This window comes from Delphinus delphis, chromosome 5 (assembly GCF_949987515.2).
Source record: "Delphinus delphis chromosome 5, mDelDel1.2, whole genome shotgun sequence".
Lineage (NCBI taxonomy): Eukaryota > Metazoa > Chordata > Mammalia > Artiodactyla > Delphinidae > Delphinus > Delphinus delphis.
Genome location: NC_082687.1, coordinates 47,833,495 through 47,848,675, shown reverse-complemented (window position 1 = coordinate 47,848,675; position 15,181 = coordinate 47,833,495). Strand labels below are relative to the sequence as shown.

The following is a 15,181-nucleotide window of genomic DNA, read 5'->3' as shown; positions in this document are numbered from 1 at the left end:
GAAACAATTATGTTTCATCATGTGCTTTTAAAATTGCCTTTGTTCAAACAAATATTTCTTGGCAAAGTTCCAAATTTCCTGTTTTTCTCATATTGCATCACTGCCTTTAATCTTTTTTACCATTAATATTTTTAAAAGGAAATTGGAGTTAAGAGAGAAGCAAAGTTATGTAATTAAGTATATAGCAAAAGCCAGGGAGATATTTTTGCAGTGCAACTTGGGAAGAGAAATGAAACCAAGACAAAATATATCAGGGTCTTGAAACTGCTGCACTCCTGCCTTTGGGGATGAGGGGTTGGGGGAGGAGCTGTCAGAGATAGTTTAGAGCTTTCCCCTGCAACTCAGATGTAGCAGGAGTGGAAATGCCCAGGGGAGAATCCAAGTTTCGTAACCTTTTATATGAAGAAATAGCTACAGCAGGCATTAATGTTTTCTCCTTGTACTTTAGATCCCCAAATGAGTTTTAAATGTACCTCAAAGTTTCTCCTCTAATAATAGCTAACATTTACTGGCACCTAGAACATGACAAGCTTTTCACATATGTAATCCACTTAATCTTCCCAATGAAGCCAGGAAGAAACTGAGGCATAGAGATACCAAGTAATGTCAGTTAGTAGATGGAAGAGGGGGGATTGGAAGCCAGCCTATGGGGACCATGGAATAGACATCAGAACTCAGCCTCTAACCACTGCACAGACTGCCTTACTTACCCAGCTCTCTCAACCGAGTTATTTTGTCTCTCCTAGGCCATGATGAATCCAAGAGTCCAGAGCTAACACTTCCATATTACCTAAAATGTATTACCCGACTTTATCTATAAATTATGATAAATTTAGGATGTCGAAAGTTAAGTCAACCAAGGGCAATATTTTAAAAATATTGAACGTCTGCAACCCTAGCAATTCATTTAATCACTGATCAAAAAAAGAGTGGGAGTCAGTAAAAGGCAGGTTTATCTTAGATTTTATCCCAGTGGAGCATTATGAAAGAACCAAGAAATCTCTGAAGAAACTGGCTTTTGCTATAAGGCATGACTAAAAAGTTACATGCAAATTCCATCCCTGACCCCAATGAGGAGTGCAAGTCCCCCTGCCATAATATCTTAGCATCTTTTGGTTTCCTTCATACTTACACTTTTGTTACGTATCTCTCAGTCTCTTTATTTGCAAAATCGGGATAAACTTACAGAGTGTAGAGTTTACAGATTACACAAAATGCTTGAAACAATCCCTAACAGAACATAGAACAGAAGCTAAATACGTGTTAGTGGGTATTATTATTTATAGCATTTCACATAATAAAGTATTGCATATATTTTGAACTCTTTTTTATTCAATTTATTTTAACAAACAACTATAAAACAGTTCACCCGTTTCTCCCATCCCCCACCACTTTAACATAATAAATTATTGCATATATTTTGGGGATCATTCAATGTTTGACTCCTCACTACTAGACTATAAGCTTCCTGATGGCAGGGACAATTAACCACTGTGGCATACATCACAACCATGAAGAATGTGCTTCCTTGCTTTCTTGAAGTTATGCATGGCCACTGACTTCCTTTAACCAGTAAAGGTGCGGAATCGTCACTTCTGGACTTCCCTCGTGGCGCAGTGGTTAAGAATCCGCCTGCCAATGCAGGGGACACGGGTTCAAGCCCTGGTCCGGGAAGATCCCACATGCCACAGAGCAACTAAGCCCGTGTGCCACAACTACTGAGCCTGCGCTCTCGAGCCTGCTAGACACAACTATGGAGCCCACATGCCACAACTACTGAAGCCCGCGCGCCTAGAGCCCATGCTCTGCAACAAGAGAAGCCACTGCAGGGCTTCCCTGGTGGCGCAGTGGTTGAGAATCTGCCTGCCAATGCAGGGGACATGGGTTCGAGCCCTGGTCTGGGAAGATCCCACATGCCGCAGAGCAACTAGGCCCGTGAGCCACAACTACTGAGCCTGCGGGTCTGGAGCCTGTGCTCCACAACAAGAGAGGCCACAATAGTGAGAGGCCCGCACAGTGCAATGAAGAGTGGCCCCCGCTTGCCGCAGCTAGAGAAAGCCCTCGCACAGAAACGAAGACCCAACACAGCCAAAAAATAAAATAAAATAAAATAAAATAAAAGTATTTAAAAAAAAAAGAGAAGCCACTGCAACGAGAAGCCTGTGCACCGCAACAAAGAGTAGCCCCTACTCGACACAACCAGAGAAAGCCCGTGTGTAGTAACAAAGGCCCAACGCAGCCAAAAGTAAGATTAATTAATTAATTAATTTTAAAAAGAAAAGAATCGTCACTTCCAGGTGGAAGACATAAATGCTGCACATAACTCTCCTCCTCTTTCTTTCCTAAGTATAGAAGCAGTTTCTGATATGGAGTATAACACCGAATCCTGATGTAGAAGATATCTACTCTGGGGAGTAGCCTGGATCCAAAGCAGATGACGATAAGCGAGAAGTAAACCTCTATTGCTTAAGCCTCTGAGACTTTGGGGTGGTTTATTACAGCAGCAGAACCTACCTACCTTGACTGTTACAACCTGTCTCATTCCCACAGCCTAGTATAAGGTCTGGCACCTAGTAAGTGATCAAATATGTTTTCACTAAATTAATAAATCAAAAGTTTTAATTGTTAATAAAAATGAATTATTTTAGTTAAAGAAATTATTTTCAACTCTATTCTGTATACAACGAAAAGCTTTGGAGATTTTAACTGATTCATACGTGGGAGTCACAATCCTTTGGGTACAAAACTATCATCTTAGATATCAAAGCCTGTCACACATGCTTTACACTACTAAGGGACTCCATTAATGTCTGTTAAGTTTCAACTGAACAATTTTTTTTCTGTGAAGAAAAATCTTTATTTCTGTCATAGGGTCACTTACTTAAATGGCCCCATCTAAAGGCACCAGTGCCTTAAAGAACGTGCTTGCAAAATTCCATCTGTGTGTGGTCCCTGCCTCCATGGCAGTCACCACACAGATGCAGTAATTCTTCATCATCACATAGATTAGCCTAGAAACCAGAAGGACCTGAAGGTCAAAAGCATTAAGAGAGTTTGTTTAATAAAAATAAATTTGCAGTTTCTTTGGCCAGGGAGGAGGAAAGGGGGTTGGGCATTTGGTTGTAATATCTTTGACTTCTCATTTCAACAAGAATCAATAAATTTACCAAGACAAAAGAGAAAACATGAGCTCAGTTTAATCTGGTTGTGGAAGCGTGACAAGCTCTACAAGTGGTGACGGTGGGGTCAGGAAGAGGAACTGACATCATCACAGATAAAGTCATGAGGCCCAAGGGAGTGAGAAAATACAACTTGGGGCTCTGTCTGGTATATGAGAAAGAAGTCACAGAACAAGAAAGCTGTTCTATAGGATGGATAAACAACAAGGTCCTACTGAATAGCACAGGGAACTATATTCAATATCCTTTCATAAACCATAATGGAAAAGAATATGAAAATATATAGATAGATATACACACATATAAACATATATATATATATATATATATATATATATATAACTGAATCACTTTGCTGCACAGCAGAAATTAACACAACATTGTAAATCAACTATACTTCAGTAAAATAAATTTAAAAAAGAAAGAAAGAAAGCTGTTCTCCAGCACTGCTAGGTCCTGTGCAAATCAGTTCTTTAAGAAGGCTCCTTAATCCCAGCTTTAGTGACTAGGGGACCACCAGGCTCATAATAACATAGATATTGGAAGATGACCTAGCATCTGGTCTGATAGACGTGTAGAAAATAAGCAAGTCTAAGGTGGTGGAGAGGATTAAGTGAAGGATCAGCTTCGATCTGTGTGAACACACAGAAACCTTGGGCTTTGAAGAGAGAGTATAGTACAGGGATGACCCCAGGTCCCTAGGCAGGCAACTTATCTGTACCATTAGCTAGCTGTGTGATCTTGGGCAAGTACTTAAACCTCTGCACGCTTTCATTTTCTCCCCTGAAAATGAAGCTATCATAGCGCCCACTTCAAAGAATTGTTCTGAGAACCTGACCTGGTTAATACCTGTACTGCACAGTTGTCTAGGACACAGCAATTCTCAGGAAATGTCAGCCCTTGTTATTATGCCCTGGTACACAAACTCTTCAGTTACGGGATCCAGCCCTTACCAGCTATGTGACCTTGAGCACATTACCTAACTTCTCTGTGCCTTAGTTTTTTTATCTTTAAAATGAAATAATAATTCTTATGTCGTAGGGTTGTTAGAAGCATCGTGATACAACACCCAGTAGGGTGCCTGGCTCATAATTATCGCATGATCACTGTTACCTGACATTAGTACTGTTTCTTCTCGTGAGAAGCTGAGTAGGACGGCAGACCTCCTGGCCCAGGCACCAGGAAATGCAGTGGGGTTGAATGTGTGTGAGGGTTTAACGTACATGCAGGAAGGTTTGGAGAAATGAAAGAAAAGGAAAAGGTTCTCATACTTGGAAAGAAGTGTATGTTCCCTTACCGTAGTGGGGTCTTGGCTCTTCGAGGTGACACCTAAGATGGCACGCGGTCACGTGTTTGAAGGTTGTTACTCCTGTAAGAGAAGCTGAGGTAAATTCCTGAGGGCAGAAATCTGCTCCCACTTCTCTGCCTCCCCTTAGTTCCCAGCACAGTGCTAGCCGCCCCAAACATTTGCTGAACCGGGTCGAAACTCGGGTCTCGCGCCCTGACTGTCCAGCAGAGGCCGCCCTGGGCCGCGACTCCCGGGACACGAGGGCTGGGAGAGGAAAGGCCAGGGGTGGCCTTGTCATCTCCGCGGGACCCGGGTGGGAGGGGTTTGGCGGCAGCAGTCGCGGCGGCGGAGGCGGCCCGGGCGGCTGGGATGGAGCAGAAGCGCGCCGGGCGCCGGAGTACAAGCAGCTGACGGAGCCGCGCGGCGCTCGCCTAGCTTCCCCTACCGCCGCCCGGTCGCCCGGCTCCCACCGCAGCCAGCGGACAGAGGAGGAGCTGCCCGCGCTCTGGGCGCTCGGTCAGTCCCGGCAAACTCTCCCGCTGCCCGCGCCGGGTGCGGCACCAAGCACCAGGGTACCATGGTCTACAAGACTCTCTTCGCTCTCTGCATCTTCACGGCAGGTATTTTGGGGCGCCAATCTGGCGGAGGGCTGGCCCGGCGACTAGCGCTGGGGGCGGGGGCTGAACCGGGGAGACCGCGAAATAAGTCGCCGCGCGCTGGGGGCCGGAGTGGTGCGAGCCTCCAGCGTTTCGCAGAGCTGCGTGCGCACTTGGATTTAGAGCGATGTGCGTTTTTGGAGAACCTGGGCCGAGCCGGACCGAGGGGATGACAGGGTTCTTCCGGCCGCAGCCCGCGCCCGCACAAACTCCGGGCTTTGTGAAACAGGTGGCTGCACGATGCGTTTGAAACCCGGGCTGGCGACACTGACTGAAACTAGAGGCTTCTCGGGTCTCCGAGCACACCCTGCCAGAGTTGGGCACCAGACCTCTTGACGCGGTTGGACTCAGGGAGGGATAAGAAGGAGAAGCAGGAGGGATCGCATCTGGGAAAGCTTTAAGCCGTGGCCGCGCACCCGGCGGGGCTGGTTTGCGTTCCCCGAGATTTGGTGGTCTCTCATCTCCGGCGACCCTTCCTAGTTACGCGTGGGGGTGATGCGGCCTTAACAGTCTCAGGGCAGCTGCTCCGACCCGGCTCGAGCTCGTGATCACCCCTGGGGATTTGCAATTCTACCCTATGGCCTGGAAACTCCCCCAAAATATGTGCCCTGGCAGAAACTGTTAACTTGGCTAAAACTAGCATCCTCCCCGTTCCACCCACTCCTCCTACACACACTCACCCTCTGGACGGCTTCCCCACGCGCGCATCGCTGGCCTCAGGACCACGGATGGCAGCGGCCTCCAAGCAGGGCCTGGGGAGAGAGGAGCCGGAGGACTGAGCTCGGCTTGGTGGGCATAGAGGAGAGATTCAGAACAGCTCTTTAAGTCTGAGGGTGGGGTATCCAGTTTTTCCAGAAAATGTAGGCAGACAAGGGACAACTGACTACGGATGAGGCACTGGTGGAAAAAGCAGCCCGAGTGCGGGGACAGAGGCGTGTTTAGATAAGAATGTTCCAAAGCCACATACACAAGCCATTTGACTCATGCTTGTAGTCCGTGTGTGTATTTTTTTTCCTCCTGAATTGCTTGGGTTCCTGTAATTGTGGACACAAGTCGTTACAATCCCTTGAAAAGAAGCTAGGGGTTTCCAGGCAGCTCACAACGGATAATGCAGTTTTGAGGAAAAGTTTCCCAACTTGAGGCTAGAGCGGGTCTTTTTCCTCTACTTGCCGAACGCCTGAGAAAGCTCCCTTTTCTCTCTGGTGTCTGCAAGGTTTGGAGGCACGTCCACAGAGGGTTCCCGGTCTCCTGCCGCTTTGGTTGCACAGCCTTGGGCCAGGCTGGTAGCGCCTGTATCCCCAAGTGTGACAGCCGACTCCCTAGCCCCGGGATTGCCAAGAGACGTTTACGAAATGACAGGAAAGGTGCCTTCCTTTCTCCTCTCTAGAAATCCTTTCATGGGGCTGGAGGCTCAGAAAACCTTCAGTGAGCCAGTAGAGCTGGTAGGTAGGTTTGTTGGCTAATTTTATTTAGTGGCTTTTCTTTAATTTTTATTTTTTTAACAACTCTGGCAGTTGGCAACGCCGGGAGTAACCCTACTAAGGCAGTGTATTGTGGGGTTTTTTCCTCCCTAAGGAGCTCAAGATATATATACATATTTTTAAATTTATTTTTTTTTTTCTTGGCCAGTTTTAGAGTTTAGCCTCGCTATTGCTGCGGCAAGAACCTTGACCTTGTTCACGGCCCAGACTGAGGAGGCTGGTAGCTGGGGACCCACAGCGCAGCCTCACTCATCCCTGCACACGTGTGTCGAAGCCAGAACAAAGAAGATCACAGCCTCCCAGTTCTGGGGTTCCCCTGACCCCGGAAGACATAGTTATGTTTCTGAGTACATCTCCCTGAGTGATGAAGCGTCCTTTCCTCTGAGTTCGTGCCTCTGAAGGAATCTCTTCGGGGGTCAGTGTGTTGTTAGAGCTACTTGCAATAAGTTATCAGGAAAATAATATAAAAAGAGGCATAAATACCGAACAAGGTTGTTTACATCCCAGAGTAAGGTGTTTTGAGAAACTAAAATAAAACTTTTCTAGAAAAAGTAGTAAAGGAGAGAGGGACAAGGGTTCTTGAAATGAAAGTGGCAAAGCTCTAGATAGCTTCATCAGGCAGTTGCTTTCCCCCCACCCCATCTTTAGAGAATTCAGGAAATTTTCCATAAAACTCTTGAGGTGATACTTTCTTGAGCCAGGAATGGGGCTTAGATCTACTCAATACATATACATAGTGTTTTGTCCAGCCTGTATAATGGACACTTGTAAATACCTGTGCCTTGTGAACAACACAGCAAAAGTAGATCTCTACACTTATTCACTTGTATTTTAAAAAGAAGGAAGAGAGAAACCTTGGGCTGTCTTCAGTTCTCTCAGAGTTGATTGGGGTAGAAAACTAGCATGGCTATTTTACAAACCATTCCCAAACACCTCTAAGGCCAGTACTCTAGGCATACAGGAGTACTGCCTCTAAATTACAAGCCAGAACCTCCGAGGGCAGGCAGCAGAACCAAGAATGGAGGGAGGATGGCAGGCCACAGGAAGCTTCCATCTTCATCCCTCTCCCTCTCCTCTCTGGATTCAGTTCTTTCATTCCCACCACCGTCGTTGCTGCTCTCCAGTGCTCTATGGCTCACTCAGTATGTTAAAAAATTCCCTCCCTGAGACATCTGAGGTATATTGGAACTTCCCAGAGTCCTTTTCCAAATGTTCAAGGAGTTCAAGGGGAAACAAGCATAGGTAAGAGAGGCAAAAATCCCTTGACCCAGTTTTTCCTGCCTTAGGTTCTGCCCTGTCTGCCCCACCCCAGGGAGAGTACTGCAGTCTGCCCCATTACCCAAGCTGACTGATTGGCCCCTTGGTGATCAAGACCAGCAGAGCTAGATTCCAGTCTGCCACCCAGCTAGAGAGCCTGTTTGTGTCCCAGGCCTGTCAGCTATAGCTCTTCTCCAAGTGACTAACATCTCGAACGTCCTTATCCTCAAAGGAAGACCCCACCCTACCCATTTATGGCTCTCTTCTCAGTATAGGTCCTCATATACGGCAGGGCTTTATCATAAGCATATTAAAGCCATATCGTAAACCTTATCGTAAACTTGTTAAAAATAAACCCCAAAATGCACACACATTTATGGGAACGGCAAGGTTGCCTGTGGTTGGTTGCGAGTGGAGGTGAAGGGTGGCTTGCATCCCTTTAGCCTGGTTACCTCCTATTCCCCTGAAGTCTGTGTCACAGAGTGACGCCTCCTTCGCTGTGAAACCTACCTGAGAAGGTGGAAGTTCTCCATTATTATGGGATAGATTTACTGAGACAGTGTTGCCAAGTGGTGAAGCACGGCTGCAGATTCTGCAGCTAGATTGCCTCAGTACAAAGCCAAGTTTTACTACTTACTAATTGTATCATTTAGGGCACGTAATCTAACCTCTCAAGTTTTCTTATCTACAAAAATGGGGAAATAAAACTTCATCAGACTGTTAAAAGTGGTAAATAACTGAATATACCTATAATGCCTGGGACATAGTAAGCGCTCAATAACCATTAGCAATTGTTGTTGCTATTATTCTTATTAATAAAGTTGACTGTTTGGCACCAGTTAGGTCGTCCTGTCCAAAGTGTACGTGTCTGTGCTTGGACTATGTAAATTGAAGATTTAAACTAATATTCCAGCACAATGCCAGCTGTTCGGGCAAACCCTCATGTGCAAATTAAGAAAAGATTCAGCTGAGCCTACTAAATGCCTAATTTGAAAAGGTTAATAACGTGCCAGCTCAAATTTAGCACAACAGTCCAAAAAACGCTCAGTAACAAACAGAAGTTGAGTCTCACGGAAGATGCTATTTCTTCCACAAAGTCTTTTGCAGACTGGTGTGTTTCAAAAGCCCAACTCAGCTAAATCTTAAGGTCAGGTTCCCAGAGCCACAAATTTTGGATAATTCAGATCAAACAACTTAGGAAAAGGCATTTCATGGCGTATGAATGATCCAGAATGGCTCTCTCCAGAATCCAAAAACATCAATAATGGCCGGATCTCTAATTTAACTTGATCATTTGGGCCTGGTCTAGTGGTGCTTTCATCGTGCTTGTGCTTTTATAAGAAAAATATTGGCCAAATATTGACACCGTTGGAGGAGATTTTCTTAAACTACAATTTTTGGGGGGGACAGGGGTGGGGCTGGGGGGTACAGCATCCACTGGAAACAACGAAGAGGGACATTTAAACAATATTTTCAAAGTGTATTGACTGTTTTAACACCCAATGAAAGGAATCCTGCTCTAACATGCACGATGGTTTTCTCCCTTTTAGAAGTTACTGAAATTGGATACGTTAGTTTAGGAATCAAATAGAGTCATCCCTAAGTATCCAGAACCTGGCCCCCATACCAAAATCCTCAGATGCTCAAGGTTCTTATATAAAATGGTATAGTATTTGCATATAACCTACGCACTTCCTCCTGTATACTCGAAATCATCTCTAGGTTGCTTATAATACCTAACGCAATGTAAATGCCGTGTAAATAGTTACCAGCATGCAACAAGTTCAAGTTTTGCTTTTTGGATTCAGGAATTTTTTTTCCCAGTAGTTTCAGCCCAAGGTTGATGCAGATCCCACAGATACAGAGAGATGGCTGTCTTTGCTTTGCTAGCAAGGTATTGAATAAAACAGTTGCCTAGGAAAAATTAATGTTTCATTTAGAAGACAGCAGTGGTTATGAAAAGAGGTAGGCAAATAGTGGGTACCTGCCTTATGCGACGATTGCTTTTTAGTTGGAAATGCAGGGCTAATAGGTTATCATCCAGTTAATGTGCAAGTAGGGTTACTATAAACTAAGACAGATTTGTGTATGTAGTTCATGGCATGACATTTCGTAGTCACAGCTTAAATTATTTAAAGGACGGGGATTGATGTAACGTCAGATTTTCTGAGGTGTGGATCTTTAAATGGTCTTCATGATCCTTTACAGCAGCATAGCCCATTTCTTTTACCTGTTTTAATATCGTTTATAAACCTTGAGACTTCTGCCATTTTATACGTAATAGAAACCATTACAACAAAATAGGCGATTATATAATTGTTGTCATCTGTGTTTTTCATTGGTGCAAGGTGGCATAATGTCAATTGAAAATAAGCTGTTTTAATTGTCCTTTGGCTAGTGTTGCCAGATTTAGCAATTAAAAATATAGGTTGCCCAGTCCAATTTGAATTTCAAATAAATAGTGAATTCTAAGTCTATCCCACATAGTACTTGGGACACACTTAAGCTAAATAACTCTTCGTTGTTTATCTTGAATTCAAATGTAACTGATCATCGTGTATTCTAGCAACTCTCCCTTTGGCCTTCCATGTGTGGTTCATCAGTGCAATGGCTTTGACATAGGATTGGCTTTATTTTGAACCCTGCCCCACCCGGCTTTAGCCATCCCACTCCATTTCATTCATTCATCACAATCTGTTCATGGGAAGACGACTCGGAGATTTCAAAGCAGCTCTGTCTCTCTGAGAGCAACTTACAACGTTAGGATTCAGAGGCAGCTCTCCAATGGAACATTTTGAATCGGATTGCATATCCATTTACTGTGCACTGTTGTGGTTTTCTGAACAATCCGTGGGATTTCTGTAGCCTCCCTGAGGCTACATTACTTTACCCTTTTGTGACCTTTTCTTAAAAAAAAAAAACAGTATACTATTTGAAATGGTAACAGTGTTCTTGCATAGGAGCTGGAACTAAGAGCCTTCCAGAATCCAGCAGGCAGCTGATTAAAAAAGAAAGTTAATAGAACAGCTTTGGATTTCAATGCTGTCTTCTGTGCCAGGATCTTAACACATCTCACAATTATTATATAAGGTTTGCATAATTCCTGCAGAATAGGTCTATAGGTATCACTTGGAATCTGTGGCTATATGGGGCCTGAAGCAGCATATTAGACAGAATTTCAAGGCAGATTGGGGGGAAAAAATCCTTCCAGCAATTAGACCGTGGTGGAAATTTGCACCTTTATACTTAAGGCCAAATCTGTGACTAGGTAATTGTTAAGTGGAAAAAAAATTGTGGAAAGTTACCAGGTGTGATATTTAGAAAACATGTCTATTCAATACAAAATAAGATGCATGATAGAATACGGCTTTGATGATAATATCTTCCAGTTACAGTCCAGATTCTGACACCTGATTTTCTTTTCCCTGAAGGAGGAAATAAGGGCACAGAAACTTTAGGGCAGGTGTTGCACATGAGAAGAATTGGAGGAGAGAAGGTATAATTCATTTTTCATTTTTTTTGGCCATGGTTGTAAACTTAAAGCTATCATTCAAGCTTCTCACTGGATAGAACATATTATAGTTCCCTGTATGGGGTTATTAAAATATATGTTACCTTTAAAATGATGATATTCTTGCCAGCTTGTGTAGTCCAGAAGCATAACCTCATTCCTGAGAGAGTTTTTTCAGCCACTGTTTTATCCACGATGGGTTGTTACTGGGGTTGTCTGCCCCTTATAAAATCTTTTCATTTTCCATTGGAAAAGCTTTTGTGATCCACAGATAGACGACAGGCAGCTACCATTATACTGGCGTTGAACAGTTATTTCATTGTTAAACCTTCCACACTATATGATTCTTGCTTTGTACTGTCATTTAGATTCTTTAGGAAGAACAGTAATAATTATTGTAAAGATAAAAGGGTGTCCTCTTTATTCACCATGCAAAAGCTATATGTGTTTAGGGAAATGTTTAGGACTCTGGTCATTCTATTGAGCTAAGGTAATGTGTCACATTAGGAGAGGACTCAGTACATCTGAGAATTACACGAGGGAGTCTCAAAGCCCATTTGTCCATGAGAGGCTCCTAGAAAAATCTGGTGGACTTGAACCACCTCTTTGTTGGTTTGGGAAAAGAGGCAAGTTATTGGTGGATCACACACTCGGCTGGTCATGTAAATTCTCGCTGTTGATGGGTCAACATCAAGCTGAATACGGCCGTCACCCAACCGAAGGGAACTCGGCCTGTTTGGTCTTAAAAATTACAATGTTGTCAGAGATGGCGTTCCAGAGGAGAGAGCCGTGGAATTGTCCTTTTTGAAGAACTGTTCAGACAGGTCTGAGCATGAGAAAGAATGATCAGTTTTTGAGGATAAGTGATCATTCATCGTTTACCTTCTAGGAAATGTAGGAGGGGAAGGAAGTGTGATATCACATTCCATGTGGAAACTGGATAAGAAATGGACAGAGGGCAGGGGCCATGGCTGTTTCAGAATTTCTGCGTAGGATACGTGGAAGAGGCTGGGAGTGGTCTGTTGCATGAGGTGGAGAGAATGTCAGGTGGCTGAATGAGGGGGAAGTGATTGTTGAAATTACTGGGGGCTACTGAAGACCAAACCACCTCCTTGATGCTGCTACTGGGAATGGAAAATTCATCCAAGTTTCATTTTTAGGTGAAGGAGATAAGAGATTCCTCCTCAAGTGTGTATGCGCATCCATCCTCTTCTAGTACACCTTTCTAGTTTTGTGAAAGGTTGCAAATTGAGCCTTTCAGAGGAAACGGATGTGACAGCCCTTAATGGCAGGTAATTCAGGTACCCTCAGCATTGTGAAAGGGGCAGAAGAATAAGAAAATGTCCTGAAGTGTCAAGAGGAATTCAGCTGCGTGGTTTGGTTGCATGAAGGAGGGCTGAGTGACCTGGGGTTGCCCGCTTCCGGGCTGGCCTCCTAGACTGCTCTTCACGAAGAGTCCTGTTTTGAGCAGATTCCCCATTCAATGCTTATTTGGAGAAAACACAACCCTGGTATTTACCCGACGAGGATGGGATTTGTGTTACTTTCTCTGAGAGGCTACATGGTATGGTGGAAGAGGCTTTGGAGGAAGACAGGCTGGTGTGATGCCAGCTCTGGGGTCTCGGTCTCCTCCTCGTAGAGTTATGATAATACACATCAAGTGCCATGTGAGTAAACATTCAACAAAAGTTTATTAAACAATGCATAGAAGGTTTTATTTTACTTCATTGGCACATCCGCCTCACACTCCTAGAATATAAGATGCATGAGAATTTTAGCTGTTTTGTCCCAACTGTGTCCCCAGCATGGAGAACAGAGCAAGACATGTAATGAGTGCCTAGCAAATATGTGTTATATTAATTTTTTAATAAATTTATTTATTTACTTATTTGGTTGTGTCGGGTCTTAGTTGCGGCCTGCGGGATCTTCACTGTGGCATGTGGGATCTTAGTTCCCCAGCCAGGGATCAAACCCGTGTCCCCTTCATTGGAAGGCAGATTCTTAACCACTGGACCACCAGAGAAGTCCCTGTTAAATTAATTTTTAATGGAGAATCTTCATGTATTGTCTAAGGCTCTGGAGATACAGCAATGAACAAAATAGAAGTCTGCCCTCAGGGGACTTATGTTCTTTGAAGGCGATTGACTTAGTCAGAAGAAAATCAGTAGCTGACCATCTCATCTCACAGTCATCTTAAACGCAGCACGTCCAAATATGAACTCTTGGACTTTTCTCCCAGAACAGTCCCCAGCAGAAGCCTTCCCATCCCAATTAATGGCAACTCCAAGTTGCTTAGGCTGAAAGTCGTGAGTCATGTTTGAGTCTCTTTTTCTCTCAACACCCCTCATCCAATGCTTCAAGAAAATCTGTTCGCCCTGCCTTTAAAATACATAAAGTCAGACACTTTCCGCCACCTCCATTGCTGTCTGTGGTGTGAGCCCCACTCCTCTTTCTCCCGGAATCCTGCAGGGGCCTCCTCTTGGGCCTCTCAGCTTTTACCCTTTCCCTCCTAAGGTCTAGTCTCTACAGAGCAGCTGTCGATCCAGTGGAAATGTATCAGATGATGACATTGCTCTGTTCACAGCTCTGCAATGGCTTTCTGTTGTGCTCAGAGTGAAATCTCAGCCCAAGTCCTTAAAGCAGCCATCCAGACCCACTTGAGCTGCACCCCCCTTCATCTTGGACCAGGGCTTCTACCTCTCCTCTGCTCCCCTGGCACCAGCCACACTGGTTTCCTTATTGCACGCCATGGCTGGTTCCTCTCTCTGGAACATGTTTTCTCTAAATATACATGTGGTTAATTCCCTCACCTTCCTAAAACCTTTACTCAGATATCACCTTCTCAGTGAGACTTACCAACATTTTTATTTTATTTTTTGTCAGTTACTCTTTTATTTCCCCCACCCCTTGAAATTGTCAAGCATACTTTGAGGAGGTGTTTGATTACTGACTTCAGGCTCTTTGGCTGTAGCCTCCAGTCTGCCCTTCCCCTTCTGGTCTCTTTCTTTCCTGGCCGCTCTATGATTATTTCTGCATCATTAGATTTCCTTTCCTGTGTTCCCAAAGGATGAACATATTTACAGTCAGTCCTGGAAACCTGATCTTTATCCTGAATTTCTGCTCAAAAGCCACCAGAGAGATTAATCATGTGGACAATCTTACTTTATTAAGAAAATGTGTAATACATACTAAAAAATAGCAAGCCTTGCTTTGGTCAATTTCATCAATGCTTCTTAATCTGGACCTCATAGAACATGCATTTTTTGCTCTTTGATTTCTTGTATTCTCCTTGACCAGCATTTTTAAATTTGCAGTCTGTTCTGCCTGCCGACACCGTATTCCCATTGCCCCTCATCTGCCTCTTGCCTCTACTTTTTCCTTTAATGTCTCTCTTCCTTTATCCCTAGTCCCCCCCATCCTGGGACTTTTGTCTCTCTTGTTTGCTGTGGTATCCCCAGTGCTGTGTGGCACTAAGGGGGGTACTCAAAATATTTGTTGAACTGAAGGATTAAAATACATTTTTGAGGGCTGGCACAATGAAGACTTAATTTAAATTTCACCTTAGATCCCCCCAAAAGGAGACATTGGCAGACTTGCTTACTATCAAGTGCTTGTTGTCTAGTGTTTCCAAATAGCTGTTTTTCAAAAAGAGTCAGGCTTTTCGTTTTCATTGAGGGTTACAAAAGCTAAACTTGAAAATCAGCTTTTTTAAAGCTATGCACATATAAAACACTTCTTTTACAAATGTAAGCCTTTTTTTTTTACCATGGCTATCACTTGAAAATAGCTGAAACTTCTGATACTCTCTG

The 15,181-nt window shown here is 44.0% G+C and overlaps 1 protein-coding gene and 1 long non-coding RNA gene across 2 annotated transcripts in view; one reads left to right on the top strand and one right to left on the bottom strand.

The window, feature by feature from the left end:
* Positions 1-5,927, bottom strand: part of LOC132425400 (uncharacterized) — a 30,687-nt gene extending 24,760 nt beyond the window's left edge. Inside the window, exons 1-2 of the long non-coding RNA XR_009519435.1 lie at positions 5,804-5,927; positions 4,477-4,548 (exon numbers count right to left, since the gene is read on the bottom strand). This is a non-coding gene — a long non-coding RNA (uncharacterized lncRNA). The remainder of the gene's footprint in view (positions 1-4,476; positions 4,549-5,803) is intronic.
* Positions 4,817-15,181, top strand: part of PARM1 (prostate androgen-regulated mucin-like protein 1) — a 97,956-nt gene continuing 87,591 nt past the window's right edge. Inside the window, exon 1 of the mRNA XM_060011697.1 lies at positions 4,817-5,087. Coding sequence (XP_059867680.1) covers positions 5,045-5,087 — 43 coding nt within the window. The 5' untranslated portion in view covers positions 4,817-5,044. The remainder of the gene's footprint in view (positions 5,088-15,181) is intronic.